This window comes from Vipera ursinii (assembly GCF_947247035.1).
Source record: "Vipera ursinii genome assembly, chromosome: 2".
NCBI lineage: Eukaryota > Metazoa > Chordata > Lepidosauria > Squamata > Viperidae > Vipera > Vipera ursinii.
Window position 1 is genome coordinate 119,046,719 of NC_139513.1, and position 12,886 is coordinate 119,059,604.

Consider the following 12,886-nt stretch of genomic DNA (forward strand, 5'->3'; position numbering starts at 1 on the left):
ACATATTGTTGGGAACTTACGTTCATTTTATATTCTGAAATTATTTATTTCATTGATTGTATGTTTTCCTTTTGTAACATTAGGAAGAAGAAACATTGTCTTTCATTAGAGAGAGTTTAGAAAAAAGTGATCACCTCACAAGAAATATGGTAAGATTATATAACTAATGCCTTTTGGTGCAACCTGAAATCATCCAAACAAGCTTCTCTCACATTTCATTTTGACAGAGCTTCATTGTTTCAGTGTAATGCAGGTTTTGATCTTTCCCTGTTTTTGCTGTGAATATTATCTTGTCTGATGAAAGTCTCAGAACCTTGATAATTTCAGAATGTTGATTTGACCCATCAAGATAATTTGATCTCATAAAGGATGTTGAACATTTTCTAGCATGGCTACCTTATACATTTTGAATTATAGTTGATAGAACTGCAAAGTAAAAGGTAGTAGTGAAAATAGTTGAAGAAAATGGTCTCAGTTGCCTATAGCTTATTTTTCTAGCTTTTTTGCTTAGGTTTCAATACTTTCATCCTTTGAAAGCCGTTTGATGAAGCTGGAGAACTCAATTATCCCTGTACATAAACAAACTGAAAATCTTCAGCGACTTCAGGAAAATGTGGAGAAGACTCTCTTTTGTTTGGATCACATTATAAGTTACTTCCATGTAGCAAACGACACAGAGAAGATAATAAAAGAAGGGTAAGTTGATATACTGTATAATAACATTGCTCTTCTTTCAATGTTCCTTTTTCTTCCAAATAGAATAATTTCATTGTTTTAAAAAGTGGCTGAATCAAAACAATATTTCCAATATACAAACACCCCAATGTGTAGATTTTTAGCCAGCACATCTGTTTTTAAGAATTCTAGAAGTTGAACTCCATATATTTAGAATTTGTGAATGTGAGAAAAAGTTGCAGTGGAATGTGCAAGGTGATGCAAAGTTTGTTAGGAGCATAATTAGGAGCAAAGTCTTACAGCCTTAGAATATCTCTTTCAGCAGCTGGCTTAATGTTTTTATGTTTTTTTTGGAGAAGTGCAAATATATTTAATAAAAGTACCCTTTTAACCTAACGTAAATGTTTATTGTTATACTTTTCATTGTTTTATTGTGTACTGTCAGATATTTTATTTATTTGTATCTGCCATTATTATTTATATCTGCCATTATTATTTATATGAAGAAGACCTGGCGCAGGTCCCGACTCGCTCCTTGGTTTTCCAAGGACCTGCGGGAGATGAAACGCCGGAGAAGGAGCCTAGAGAGCATTTGGAGAACCAGTCAGTCCGAGTCTGACCAAACACAGTTAAGATCCTTTTCTAGATCTTATCTTGTGGCAATGGAGGTGGCAAAGCGCGCTTACTTCACCACCCTCATTGCGTCCGCAGACAACCGCCCGGCCGCCCTGATTAGAGTGGTCCGCTCCCTTTTAAATCAAGGGACAGGAGAGGACCCCTTATGAGGACGGGCCGAGGAATTTAGTAAATATCTGGTGGACAAAATTGCTCAGATTCGGGCTCGTCTGGGCTCTGACTGGGCAGTATCTGACGAGAGGAAAACGATAAATAAATATATTAATAAGGGAATCAAGAAATTCTTTTAGAGACCAATGAAATAGCAGACTATTTCTTGATTCCAAATTAATACAATTGTGAATTTTATATTTTTAGATAAGGGAATATTTGCATAATCTGAAGTCCCAGATTTACCAGTGGCCTTTGAAAGTCTAAGTATTGATCCTAAAGACTTTCAAAAGTTGTTCCAAATTGTATTTTTAGTATAAAAAGATGAAGAAAATTATACAAATACATGACTGAAAAATAATCATACATATTTTCATTGAATGGAGACAGTGACATTTAGTGTTTTTCTGGCTGCACCAGTTTCTTGGGGAGAGTAGAACTCTGACATGCCACTAAAAACAATTTATAGGTTTCACCCCTGAAAAAGTTGTGAACCTTTAATGTAGAGGTAACAATGTGGAAATCCGTTGCTATGTGCCTGGTCTTCTGTTTCTTCTGACCTTAAATATTAAAAGTAAGTTTTTAAAATGGACGAAAGCATGCAGCGAAGCAAAATTGTTGCTTGGTTGTATTTTTAATTGTTGCTAGCTGCCCAGAGTCACCATGGTGAAGAGGGAGGCCAAATAAATGGAATAAATAAATGCTGATACGCAGCATCATTTTTATTCCCCAAGGATGCCTTTATGTAGGTTCCATAGGTACTTATAAAATCACAATAGGAGGTTATGAGCAATTGCTGTATTTGGTATTGAATGTACTTGCTTAGAACAAAACACCTTTGGGATCTTCAGGATGTAAGCAATAAGCATTCTTACCTGTTTGCCTTCCAATACAGGAAAGCTATGTGTCTGGCCATATTTATTGTGGCAATCATTTTATGATACTCCCATACTGTACTCTCAGATAAACTCCCATAGGTAGCTGGATACATGTAGTATATAAATGAACAAAGTAATTTTTTTAAAAAAATGCTCCCTATCAAAAAATGTCCATTCTTCTTCCTATACCCATATCTCTACCAATTACCTATACCAGTGTTTCAAATGGAACTTGCCAACTGAAACTTTTGAACTAGCAATTAATGGTGAACCAAAGGTCCAGTCCTGGTTAATGACAGCAGGCTTTTCATAGGGGGAATAAACAGAATTATTTTCTAGCTCCAAGGGAAGTTCATATAGTTTTGTAGCAATCAGTTGTCTGATGATCTTCCTTCCTGAACTACTATTTTTTCCCATTATAGTCCTACGGGAAGACTGGAAGAATATTTAAGCTGCATGGCTAAAATCCAGAAGGCTGTGGAATATTTTCAAGATAACAATCCTGATAGTCCAGAACTCAATAGAGTGGTATGTAATGTGTTTGAATATAAACATAAATGAACTATGCCATACTACCATCTGGTTTAATTACAGACAGTTCCATGTCTACTTTAAAAGCAGCTCACGTTTGCGCACAAGCCTTCACTAACTTCAGATCAAAGCAGGTTTGGTGTGCTGGTGTCCATGCTTCTGACTCTGAAATATGCCAGTCATTTCAGCCAATCATTGCTTAGCCCAACACAGCCGGTCATTGAACAGTGAGAATTGGCCAATTGCTGAATTTAATTTTCCTCAGCCAGCCTCTGCTGCTTTGGAACTGAGTGAAATGGAATTAGGTCTGCAACTGGCAGGCAGCTGGATGAGAAAGAAAACATCCATGACTGTGGTGTGATTTGGTTAGAAAACAAGTTTCCTTTGTATTTGAAGTGAGGGAAGAGGGAAAAACTGGTTTTCCAAAGGTTGCAAGGAACTACAGTGTTTGCATTTCAAAACAGATCACTAGTAGTTAGCCTTGATACCTTCAGATCTTTGATGGTTTATGTTGTAGTGGAGACACAGTAAAATTATTGAAGGATAAAGATGAGTTACATTTTTATTTCTTGCCATGGTTTTCTTCAATGGAAAGGCAATATTTGTGAGTCAATGTCTCTGAATGTCATGGGCCAGAAGACCGTGATAACTGCAAATCCAGTGTTTGTGTCCTTTGCAAAAGGGGTCCCTTCCCAACTTCCAAATTTTCACTGAAACCTTAAGATACTGTTTTAAAATTGAGCCACGAAAGCTTTTTGAATAGGAACTATACATGCCGCGTTTCCATTCCCTTTATGAAAGCTGTTTATGCCAAGTATTCATAGTACTGTTTATTTTGAACAGCAGCACAGCAGTATCTATTTTAAAAACTACTTTTAAAAGATCTATTGATTAATCCCAAACTGCTTTTTGGAATTCGATGCATGAGAGAGAAGTTTAGGAGCCCTGAGCAATCATCTTCAAAGTGGACATATACATATTTGTATGCATAAAATAATCATGCTTTCTGGATTACAACCGGAGCAGAGGGATTGGGGAGCATATCCAGGGTTATTGTGAAAATTATTCTTGCCATTTGCTAGTTAATTGCTCTAATTTGTTCTGGGTTGGACTCTAGCTGTGCAGGTCCTATGGTCTTGGTTAATTACATGATCTGGGAGGAGTTATCCCTCAGAAAGTGGACCGGGTTCTCGGGGCTGTTAAGTGTGACCCATTGTGATGATGAGTGCAACCTTGAATCGGGGTGGTTCCACTAGTTCTGAAAGAAACCAAAGTGAGCCCTGTCCGCAAGAATCCTTTCTCCAACCTTCCCCTTTTAGGAATTGGTGCGCAGCCCAAAGGGTCCTGGAGGAAACAGAGGACCTTTTTGTGGTTTAATTTTACTTAATTTTTGTGTGTGTGGGGGGGGGTTGTTTGTTTGTTTTAAATTGAGATAACCTCGCCTTGCTTGTGTGATTTGGGAAACCGTATAAATAACCTGTTATTTTATCGTCTTCAGGCTATAGTATACAACCCTAATCTTTTTTTTTTTTAATCCGTGTTACTTCATCCAGAAATTGCTTTTTGAGAGGGGGAAGGAATCGTTGGAATCTGAATTTCGTAGCCTTATGACCCGAAATTCTAAACCAGTTTCACCAATCCTTATCCTGGATCTTATCACTTTGGACGATGACTTAAAGACTCAAGATGATGTGACCTTAGAGCATCTTTCCGAGAGTGTCCTGCAGGACATTGTCCGTATTTCTGGTTGGCTAGTGGAGTATGGAAGGAACCATGGTAAGTTGATTCAGGGATTGCCTATATTCTAAGCTTCTGGCTGGGCCATTTCAGTTTGCAAGGCTTTCATCGTGGACTTAAGTTTTGCCTTCCTATTTCTGTGTTGAGTGATTTTTTATCTTGTTCCTTATTTTAAAATGGTTGTTTATGAACTTCTGTCAGAGTACTACACAAATAACTGAAATTCACATTTCCACTGAGCCAGCAATGGCCCTAAGTACTTCAGTGAGACATAAAACAAGGGCCTTTTTGCCTCCGCATCTGTTAGATTCCTGAATAATTTAGTTCTCATGCATGTTTATACCACAAAAATATATTTCAAACTATGGTAACAAACAAATTAAGTCATAGGAAGCAAATTAAAAGCCTGGATTATTAACTCTGAAAAATTGATAGAATGTGGCATGTATTCTGCATAGAGAATATATGTATAGTATACGGAATATATTATTTCCTCATTTTCCCAAAAGGTTTCATGTCAAAAATTGATGGATGTTAGTTAGATATCAGATCTGGGGACTACATGAATAAATGCTCTCCCTCTTAATTAGACTCTAATAGTATCTCATAGGTCTTCCACGGTCAGCTCTGTAATTTCTGTGCTATTATCTTTCTATTTGACTATTGCCTTCCCTTTGTTCAACTTTGCAAAGTTTAGTCATTTTTTCTACTCTCCTCATCCTCTCACACCATATGTGCAAAGTATGTCAGTTTCTGTTTGCTGGTCAGTGCCATAAGGGAGCAGTCAGTTTTTATTTGGCTCAATTAGTTTGAAGTCCCAGTAAGTGTTAGAGTGGTTCCTAATGGCGTAAGATGGAACAGTATACGCATAAGATTCCTGTAATTTTTGCCGAGATTTCTTTAAAATAATTAACGTAGTTAAAATAGTTTAAAGTGTTTCTTACCCGAGCCTGACATTGTGCACTGAGAGTAACTGGCCCAAGGTCACCCAGCTTCCTTTCATGCCTAAGGCGAGAGAATACTTCAGTCTCCTAGTTCCTAGCCTGGTGCTGTAACCCCTGGCTCTCTTGAGTTGATGTCTATAAATTCCCAATTTTTCCTAATATTTTTAAATATTATAGAATTAATACAGTTTAGAATGAGTCAGAAGGATCTTATCAGATGATTCTTACACATGCTTGAAAGGCCCACAAGCATGTCTCTGAATTATGCCCCTAGCCCAGGGGTCGGCAACCTCGGCTCTTTTATGACTCGTGGACTTCAACTCCCAGAATTCCTGAGCCAGCATAGCTGGCTCAGGAATTCTGGGAGTTGAAGTCCACGAGTCATAAAAGAGCCGAGGTTGCCTACCCCTGCCCTAGCCCTTTGAATATGTACAATACCCATTTGTTAAAAAAAAAAGTGGCTTCATGAATTCAGCCACCCTGTAGCTTCTAATTTTAAGTAGAAATTCAAGTAGAATTCTGAGAAAAAGATTTTATTTTTTTTTCTTCATCTAAGTCTGGCTGAAGCCAGGAGACTATTACTACTTTTTAGCATCTGGCAAAGCCGATTTTCTTATTCTGGTCAAAGCAAATGAAAGCTTTTATCCATAAGTATTTAATTTTGATGCACCAATCAGAATGCTCACATTTATTGAAATCTAGAAATTGAATTGAACCTGGTTCAGATTCACATGTGAGATTTTTTTTTCCTGAACTGAAGCTACTTTGACTTTTAACATTTCCTGGACAGGGAAAGCAATTGGCTGTCTACATAGCATGCTGTGGTTCTAAGCATGGCACCAAAGTTTACTGTTTGAACTGGCTATATATTGTCAGCCTGTTTTTCCTTTCAGTGTAAAAATATAAGTGACTTATCTGGAAGATTGCTAGGATAAATGAGATGAGAACTGCCAAAGAATCTGATTTTCAAAAGGCATACTGTGTGGTTGGTGAGCGAAAGGAAGTGTTTCAGAATTTAAACATATTTTTTTTCCAAAAGAAAATATATTTTGAAAGAGGAACTCTAGTTTGAAGAAACCCACCTTAGCCTATTCTTATTGAATGATTTTGAGCCAGTCACTCTCTCTGAGCCCAATTTATTTTACAAATTGGTTGAGGTAATTAAAAAAAAGAGAGAGAAAGGGAGCACTGTGTTTGTTACCTTGAGTTATTGAATGAAGAGGATCTAACAAATAAGTAAAAAATTACTTAACTCTTCCTTTTTTTCCCATTCTAAAATTTCCTTTCTTAAGGCTACATTTTCTTTTGTAAACACAAGGGCTGAGTGCAAACATAATTTGAAGCTTTTGGTCCCTGGTATGATATCTGTGTGTGCAGAAATGCCTGGCAATATCTATCAAATTTCCTGTCTTGCTTGCATGTATTTTTAATCATTTAATTAAAATAGCAAATGGGAAATGAGCATGGTGAAATAAGTATCAGCTTCAAGCACAATGTTAATTTCCAAGCCCCCACAAACATTGTAAAGATATTAATTTGTTTAGACATGCTCCTTGTTGTGCTTCTGGAAAATGGATGTATTTTAATTACCCATGCTCAACAGAGCAGCCATTTTGAAAGGGTTTCTATAACTGTCAAAACTCTACTGGTCCAAAGATGTTTGAGTAATCCTGTAGTGGATTATAAATCTTAGTCACAGTGATTGGATCCACAAAACAAATTAGATTAAAACCAAAGACGACTTTATGGCTTGGAAATGCATGAACTCCAGTAACTGCCAGAACTGTGCAACATTCCCATGCATGTAATTTTTAGTTTGCTTTAAATTCTAATGTAAACGTTAAAAAATACTCCAGACATTTATTTATTTATTGAACAGAAATTAAAACTAATACAAAAATGCAGATGATTTAAAATGTGACATGAGAAAATAGGCTCATTTTAGCTTCAGCCTTTTCCCCCCATTAATTTATGCTAATTCCCGGGGGAAATGAGTATAGTTCCGAAGTTCCTATAAAAACCAAAGCAATCTTTGTTTCCTTTTTTTTCTCTCTAAAATAATAGTTGAAATAATACATATTTTTGCTAGCAGAAAGAATTTATTTGCTTCTTCTGGGCACATCTATGAGCTTTGCATGCTTTCTTGACATCAGCCACTTACCTTTCTCTGTCCTCAGCAGTCCAGCAACAGGAACCACAGGAACAGTTGATATCTTCAAGTCCAGTCTGGAGTGAGTAGGAGAGGGGGAAGACTGGGAAGTTGGGAATTCCTTGGAGAAAATAGGAGGTAGTAGCTGGAAGAGGATTCAGATCTCCAGACCAGTTTTCTGCATATGCGAACTCCAGCTGTTTTGCGACTGTGGTTTTCAAAATTCCCGGCCTGCAAGGTCTTTTGGGGAGTTGCAGCCACAACACATCTGGGCTTCCAAACTAGGGAAGGTTGTTTTAAATATGGATGAAGCTGGGAAGTGAGGGACAGGAAGAAACACTGTTAAATGTTTCTGGTTATAACAAGGAAAAATACAAAACAAAAGGATAAGATTATTTTTCACTGGTGAATCTTCATGTGTTTTGTGGGTGAAATGAACTGTATTTACTTGAAAACTCTGTGTTATTTGTTAAGGGGACTGATTGCATGGGGTTAAGTATCCAAATTATTTGACCAAATTGGGGCTGTTTGAGCCCCGTTCGTGTGAAAAGCTATAGAATAAGAAAAATAGTAAAACTTCCCAGTTTACTTCCATATTAACAATCCTTTTCTTGTTTCTTTTTGATAACATAAGGCCGCTTCACTCAATATAATTGGGTGTCCTCCAGGCAACGGTGATGTCATTGGTTAATTCTTTCGACCCGGAAACTCCTTAAACAGTGCCTCTGACCACAAGTGGGACTGGACTCAATATGATGCTCTAGTTAGTATATAAATTACATAAGTTTGAATCTAGATTAAGTTAATTGGATTTACTTTCCAAGGAAATTAATTTAATTTAAATTGTAACTAAGACGTCCAATTGATTTCAGACGTGGGTAGAACTGTCTGTTCCCATTTCAGGTTTCTCATCTTTTTGTTTGTAATTCCATTTTAACATCAATTTGTGGGGGGGGGAAACTGTAGAGTTGCCTCCTTTTATTTAGAAAAATTATATCATATCCTAAAATGCTTAGTTTGGCACATATCGGGGGTGGTGGTATCAAGAATTGAAATGGACAAAAGAAAAAACTGTAGGCAAATGAAATTAATTGTTGGAGCCATGACATTACAGTATTCCCAAGTAGTTGCCTTCTAGATTTGTTTTTGGCTGCAGAAAGAAAAGCTAGGGGATAATTTATATTTTCTTTAAAATATTGTAGAATCATTCAAAAATTGAAAATCATTTCAAAGATTGGCTTATAATTGAACCCACCATTTTGGTTATAAGTCAAGACAATTGTAAACCCCGCAAAATTTTATGATCTTTTTTGTGGTGGCCATTAACCAGATGTGATGATCATAAAGTGAACATCATAGTCATAAAGTGAACAAGCAAGCCCATTGTTCGTTATGGGGCTTTTTTGGGGGGGGCTGGAAAGCAGAATGTTGCTTTCCTGCAAAAATGTCACAGATCACAATTATGTGACCTCAGAATGCCACAAATGGCTATAAAAGTAGACAAATTGCCAAATGCCCAAAATCTGGTCACATGGGGGAAAGTCATAATCATAATAGTAAAGTTGGAAGGGACCTTGGAGGTTATCTAGTCCAACCCCCTGCTCAGACAGGAAATCCTATACCATTTCAGACAAATGGCTGTCCAGTCTCTTCTTAAAAACTTCCAGTGTTGGAGCATTTACAGCTTCTGGTGGCAGGTTGTTCCACTGGTTAATTGCTCTAACTGTCAGGAAGTTTCTCCTTAGTTCTAGGTTGCTTCTCTCTTTGATTAGTTTCCATCCATTGCTTCTTGTCCTGCCTTCAGGCGCTTTGGAAAATAGCTTGACTCCCTCTTCTTTGTGGCAGCCCCTGAGATATTGTTACACTGCTATCATGTCACCCCTCATCCTTCTCTTCGTTAAACTACACATACCCAATTCCAGCAGCCGTTCCTTATATGTTTTAGCCTCCAGTCCCCCAATCATCTTTGTTGCTCTTCTCTGTACTCTTTCCAGAGTCTCAACATCTTTTTTACATCGTGGTGACCAAAACTGGATGCAGTATTCCAAGTGTGGCCTTACCAAGGCATTGTAAAGTGGTATTAATACTTCACATGATCTTGATTCTATCCCTCTGTTAATGCAGCCTAGCACTGTGTTGGCTTTTTTGGCAGCTGCAGCACACTGCTGGCTCATATTTATGTGATTGTCTACTAGGACTCCGAGATCCCTCTCACAGTTACTACTATTGAGCAAGGTACCCCCTATACTATACCTGTACATTTGGTTTTTCTTGCCTAAATGTAGAACCTTACTTTTTTCACCATTGAATTTCATTTTGTTAGATAGTGCCCAGTGTTCAAGTCTGTCCAGATCCTCCTGTATCTTAAGCCTGTCTTCTGGAGTGTTGACTGTTCCTGCCAGCTTGGTGTCGTCTGTAAATTTGATGAGTTCCCATCTATCCCCTCGTCCAAATCGTTGATGAAGATGTTGAAGAGCACTGGGCCCAGAACAGAGCCCTGGGGCACCACACTACACACTTCCTTACATGTAGATGCAGTTCCATTGAGGACCACACGCTGAGTACGGCCAGTCAGCCAGTTACGAATCCATCTGGTGGTGATGCTGTCTAACCCACATTTTTCTATCTTATCAAGTAGTAGGTTGTGATCTACTTTATCAAATGCCTTACTGAAGTCCAAGTAAATTATATCCACTGCATTCCTCTGGTTCACTAATTTTGGTTGTTGGAACTCTGAATTTAGGTAGTAAATCCTTTTTTCAGGGTCTGTTGTAATTTCAAACTAAATGACAAGTCAGAAATTGAGGACTACCTATAATAATTTTAATTTGGGAATTTGCCATCACACTCATCCCTTGGCTTATAGTCTTCATTTTTTGCAATGTGTTTTTTAAAAATGACAGTTTTAAGTACGGTATACAATTCCCATATCTTCTAATACTTGAACCTGTGATTGATTTGGCTAAATTTAACTCAGCCACCCATTTAATCATCCTGTGACAGCATTGGATGAGACCCGTACGGGGTCAGAAAAGCCTGTCCATTTCAGTAAAAAGGTATTTCTGCTGCTACGAAACTGACACAACTTCGGTTCTCAAACATGAAACTTGTAATATGGATGATAGTTGTGGTGGTCCTGTCATGGCAACTGAATGAATTCACATTATTCCCAGAGATAGCCCAATGCCTTTTGTTCCTAATCGTTGACCGCCTTCCTTGCAGCCTAGCTGAAAGGAGTCCCTCTTCTGAAAGGCCTGTTTTGGGTGACTCGGGTTTGTCTTCATTTTCTTTGCGGTACAGGTTTTAACTGCCTGTGTGAGGAGAAGCCACCACCTGCAGGAGTCCAGAAGGGATCCCTAAGGAACAGAACCATTTCTCACACCAGCATAGCTTCTAGGGAGATCTTTGTAGAGCGAGCATTCAGAGAATTAGAACACAGCACTAGTAAGGGTAGGAGACTCAAATTTAGAAGGCGTTAAGAGAATTCTTGAGAAGGCAAAATTAATGCTTTGAAAATTGTTTGTTGTGTAAGTGCACAAGGCTTGGCTTCTGGAAGGATGGCTGAATTACTTCTTCCAACTTCCCAGATCATTAGGATACTGTTGTACTATTTAGGGCTACTGGGATTTATAGTTCAGCAGCGGGAGAGCTGCATATTGTGTATCCTTGCATAAGTCAATCTTTGGCAGTAGTAATTGTACTAAAGTCAGTATTTAAAAAAAGCAGAAATGTTTAGATTCAACCTATTGATCTAATTTTAAATATAGCATCTTTTACAAACTGATTTTTGCTAACTTTATATTTTCTACTCTAGCTTCATGGATATAGTTTACTTCAAATGGATATTGGGGTATAATGCCATTTGCTCTGTTATTTTCTTTTTCTTATTTATAAAGCAATGCATTTTAGTAAATAGACATTCCTAAACAAAAAAATAACGAATATATATATATATATATATTTAAAAAAATGAAACAGTTTGCCAGTGTGGTTTCTTTTTCCAATAAACATAAGCCAATTAAAAAAAATTCTATTACATTATTGTGCTATCAGTACTTTGGAGCACTAACAAAAATGAAGTCTGCTTTGTAACATGCATTTTTTTCCCCCTAGACTTCATGAATGTTTACTACCAGATCCGTTCCAGCCAGTTGGACCGCTCTATCAAGGGACTGAAGGAGCATTTTCGTAAGAATAGTTCTTCCTCGGGCATCCCATACTCTCCTGCAGTTCAGAACAAGAGGAAAGACACCCCTACCAAAAAACCAATAAAAAGGCCAGGTTAGTCTGAAATTTCAGATATAATTTCTGTGTAATAGTCTTGGAAAAATCAAAGCCCGCACATTTTATTTGCTTTTTAATCAGTAAGTCTGAGGAGAAAAAATTGCTTTGTTTTAGGGTTAATATTTGATCCCATGTAGTATATTTATAAAGGGTTGGTAGACTAGTTAAATTTCCAAGTAAATCTGGAGATCTTACAAAAAAAAAATCAGATAAGCAATCTCAGGTGGAAATGTCATTCCTTGAAATAGTGCTGGTTCAAGGCTAAAGCATTACACCAATCCCACAACAGCACCCTTTTATCTATTCCTATGGTGTCCTGTCCTGTCAAGGTTTCCTTAGACCAGGTATCCCTATCCAGAGGCTTAAGCTGCAGAATGGTTTCTATACTTTCTAGACTAAGTATTCATACATTCATAATGGATGTGGTTAATCACAAAGGACTGAAAGGCAAAGCAGGGAAGCTAAATAAATAACTGGGTAGTAAGTGTCCAACTGGAATGAAGTATCTATGTGACCTTGGCTGATATCGAAGAGCTGATTTATATTGGCATTACCAACCACTAGGGCATACAGGGTTTTAGTAGACAGACAAAACCCAAAATCCACATCTCCAAAGAAATCAATCGCAACACTTTTCTGTATTGCGGCCCAGAAAATGGCATGAATACGCCAATAAGGTCAGCAGAAGTCAAGCTTGACTTGAAAGAGATTTTACTTTTCGGATTCAAAGCCTGAATGCAAGATGGAAATGAAATCTGATCTGTGATATAACCAGGTATCCTATGGAACCAATAGCTTACTCTTTCTCATAAGCCGCATTCTCATTTGACACAAAGTCTGCTCATTCATTCACTCATTCCACTCTTCCTTTTAGAATCCTCTCTGCCAAGCTCGCTCTTCTC

At 37.6% G+C, this 12,886-nt stretch overlaps 1 protein-coding gene across 7 annotated transcripts in view; it reads left to right on the forward strand.

The window, feature by feature from the left end:
- Positions 1-12,886, forward strand: part of EXOC7 (exocyst complex component 7) — a 43,266-nt gene that overhangs the window by 2,411 nt on the left and 27,969 nt on the right. For 6 of the 7 annotated variants that reach the window (XM_083357080.1, XM_083357075.1, XM_083357079.1 and 3 more), the window contains exons 2-6: positions 84-149; positions 512-696; positions 2,762-2,867; positions 4,424-4,646; positions 11,814-11,981. In XM_083357080.1, the coding sequence (XP_083213206.1) occupies positions 84-149; positions 512-696; positions 2,762-2,867; positions 4,424-4,646; positions 11,814-11,981 (748 nt within the window). Of the gene's footprint in view, positions 1-83; positions 150-511; positions 697-2,761; positions 2,868-4,423; positions 4,647-11,000; positions 11,151-11,813; positions 11,982-12,886 lie in introns of all 7 variants that reach the window. The other variant, XM_083357081.1, reaches the window with a different exon arrangement.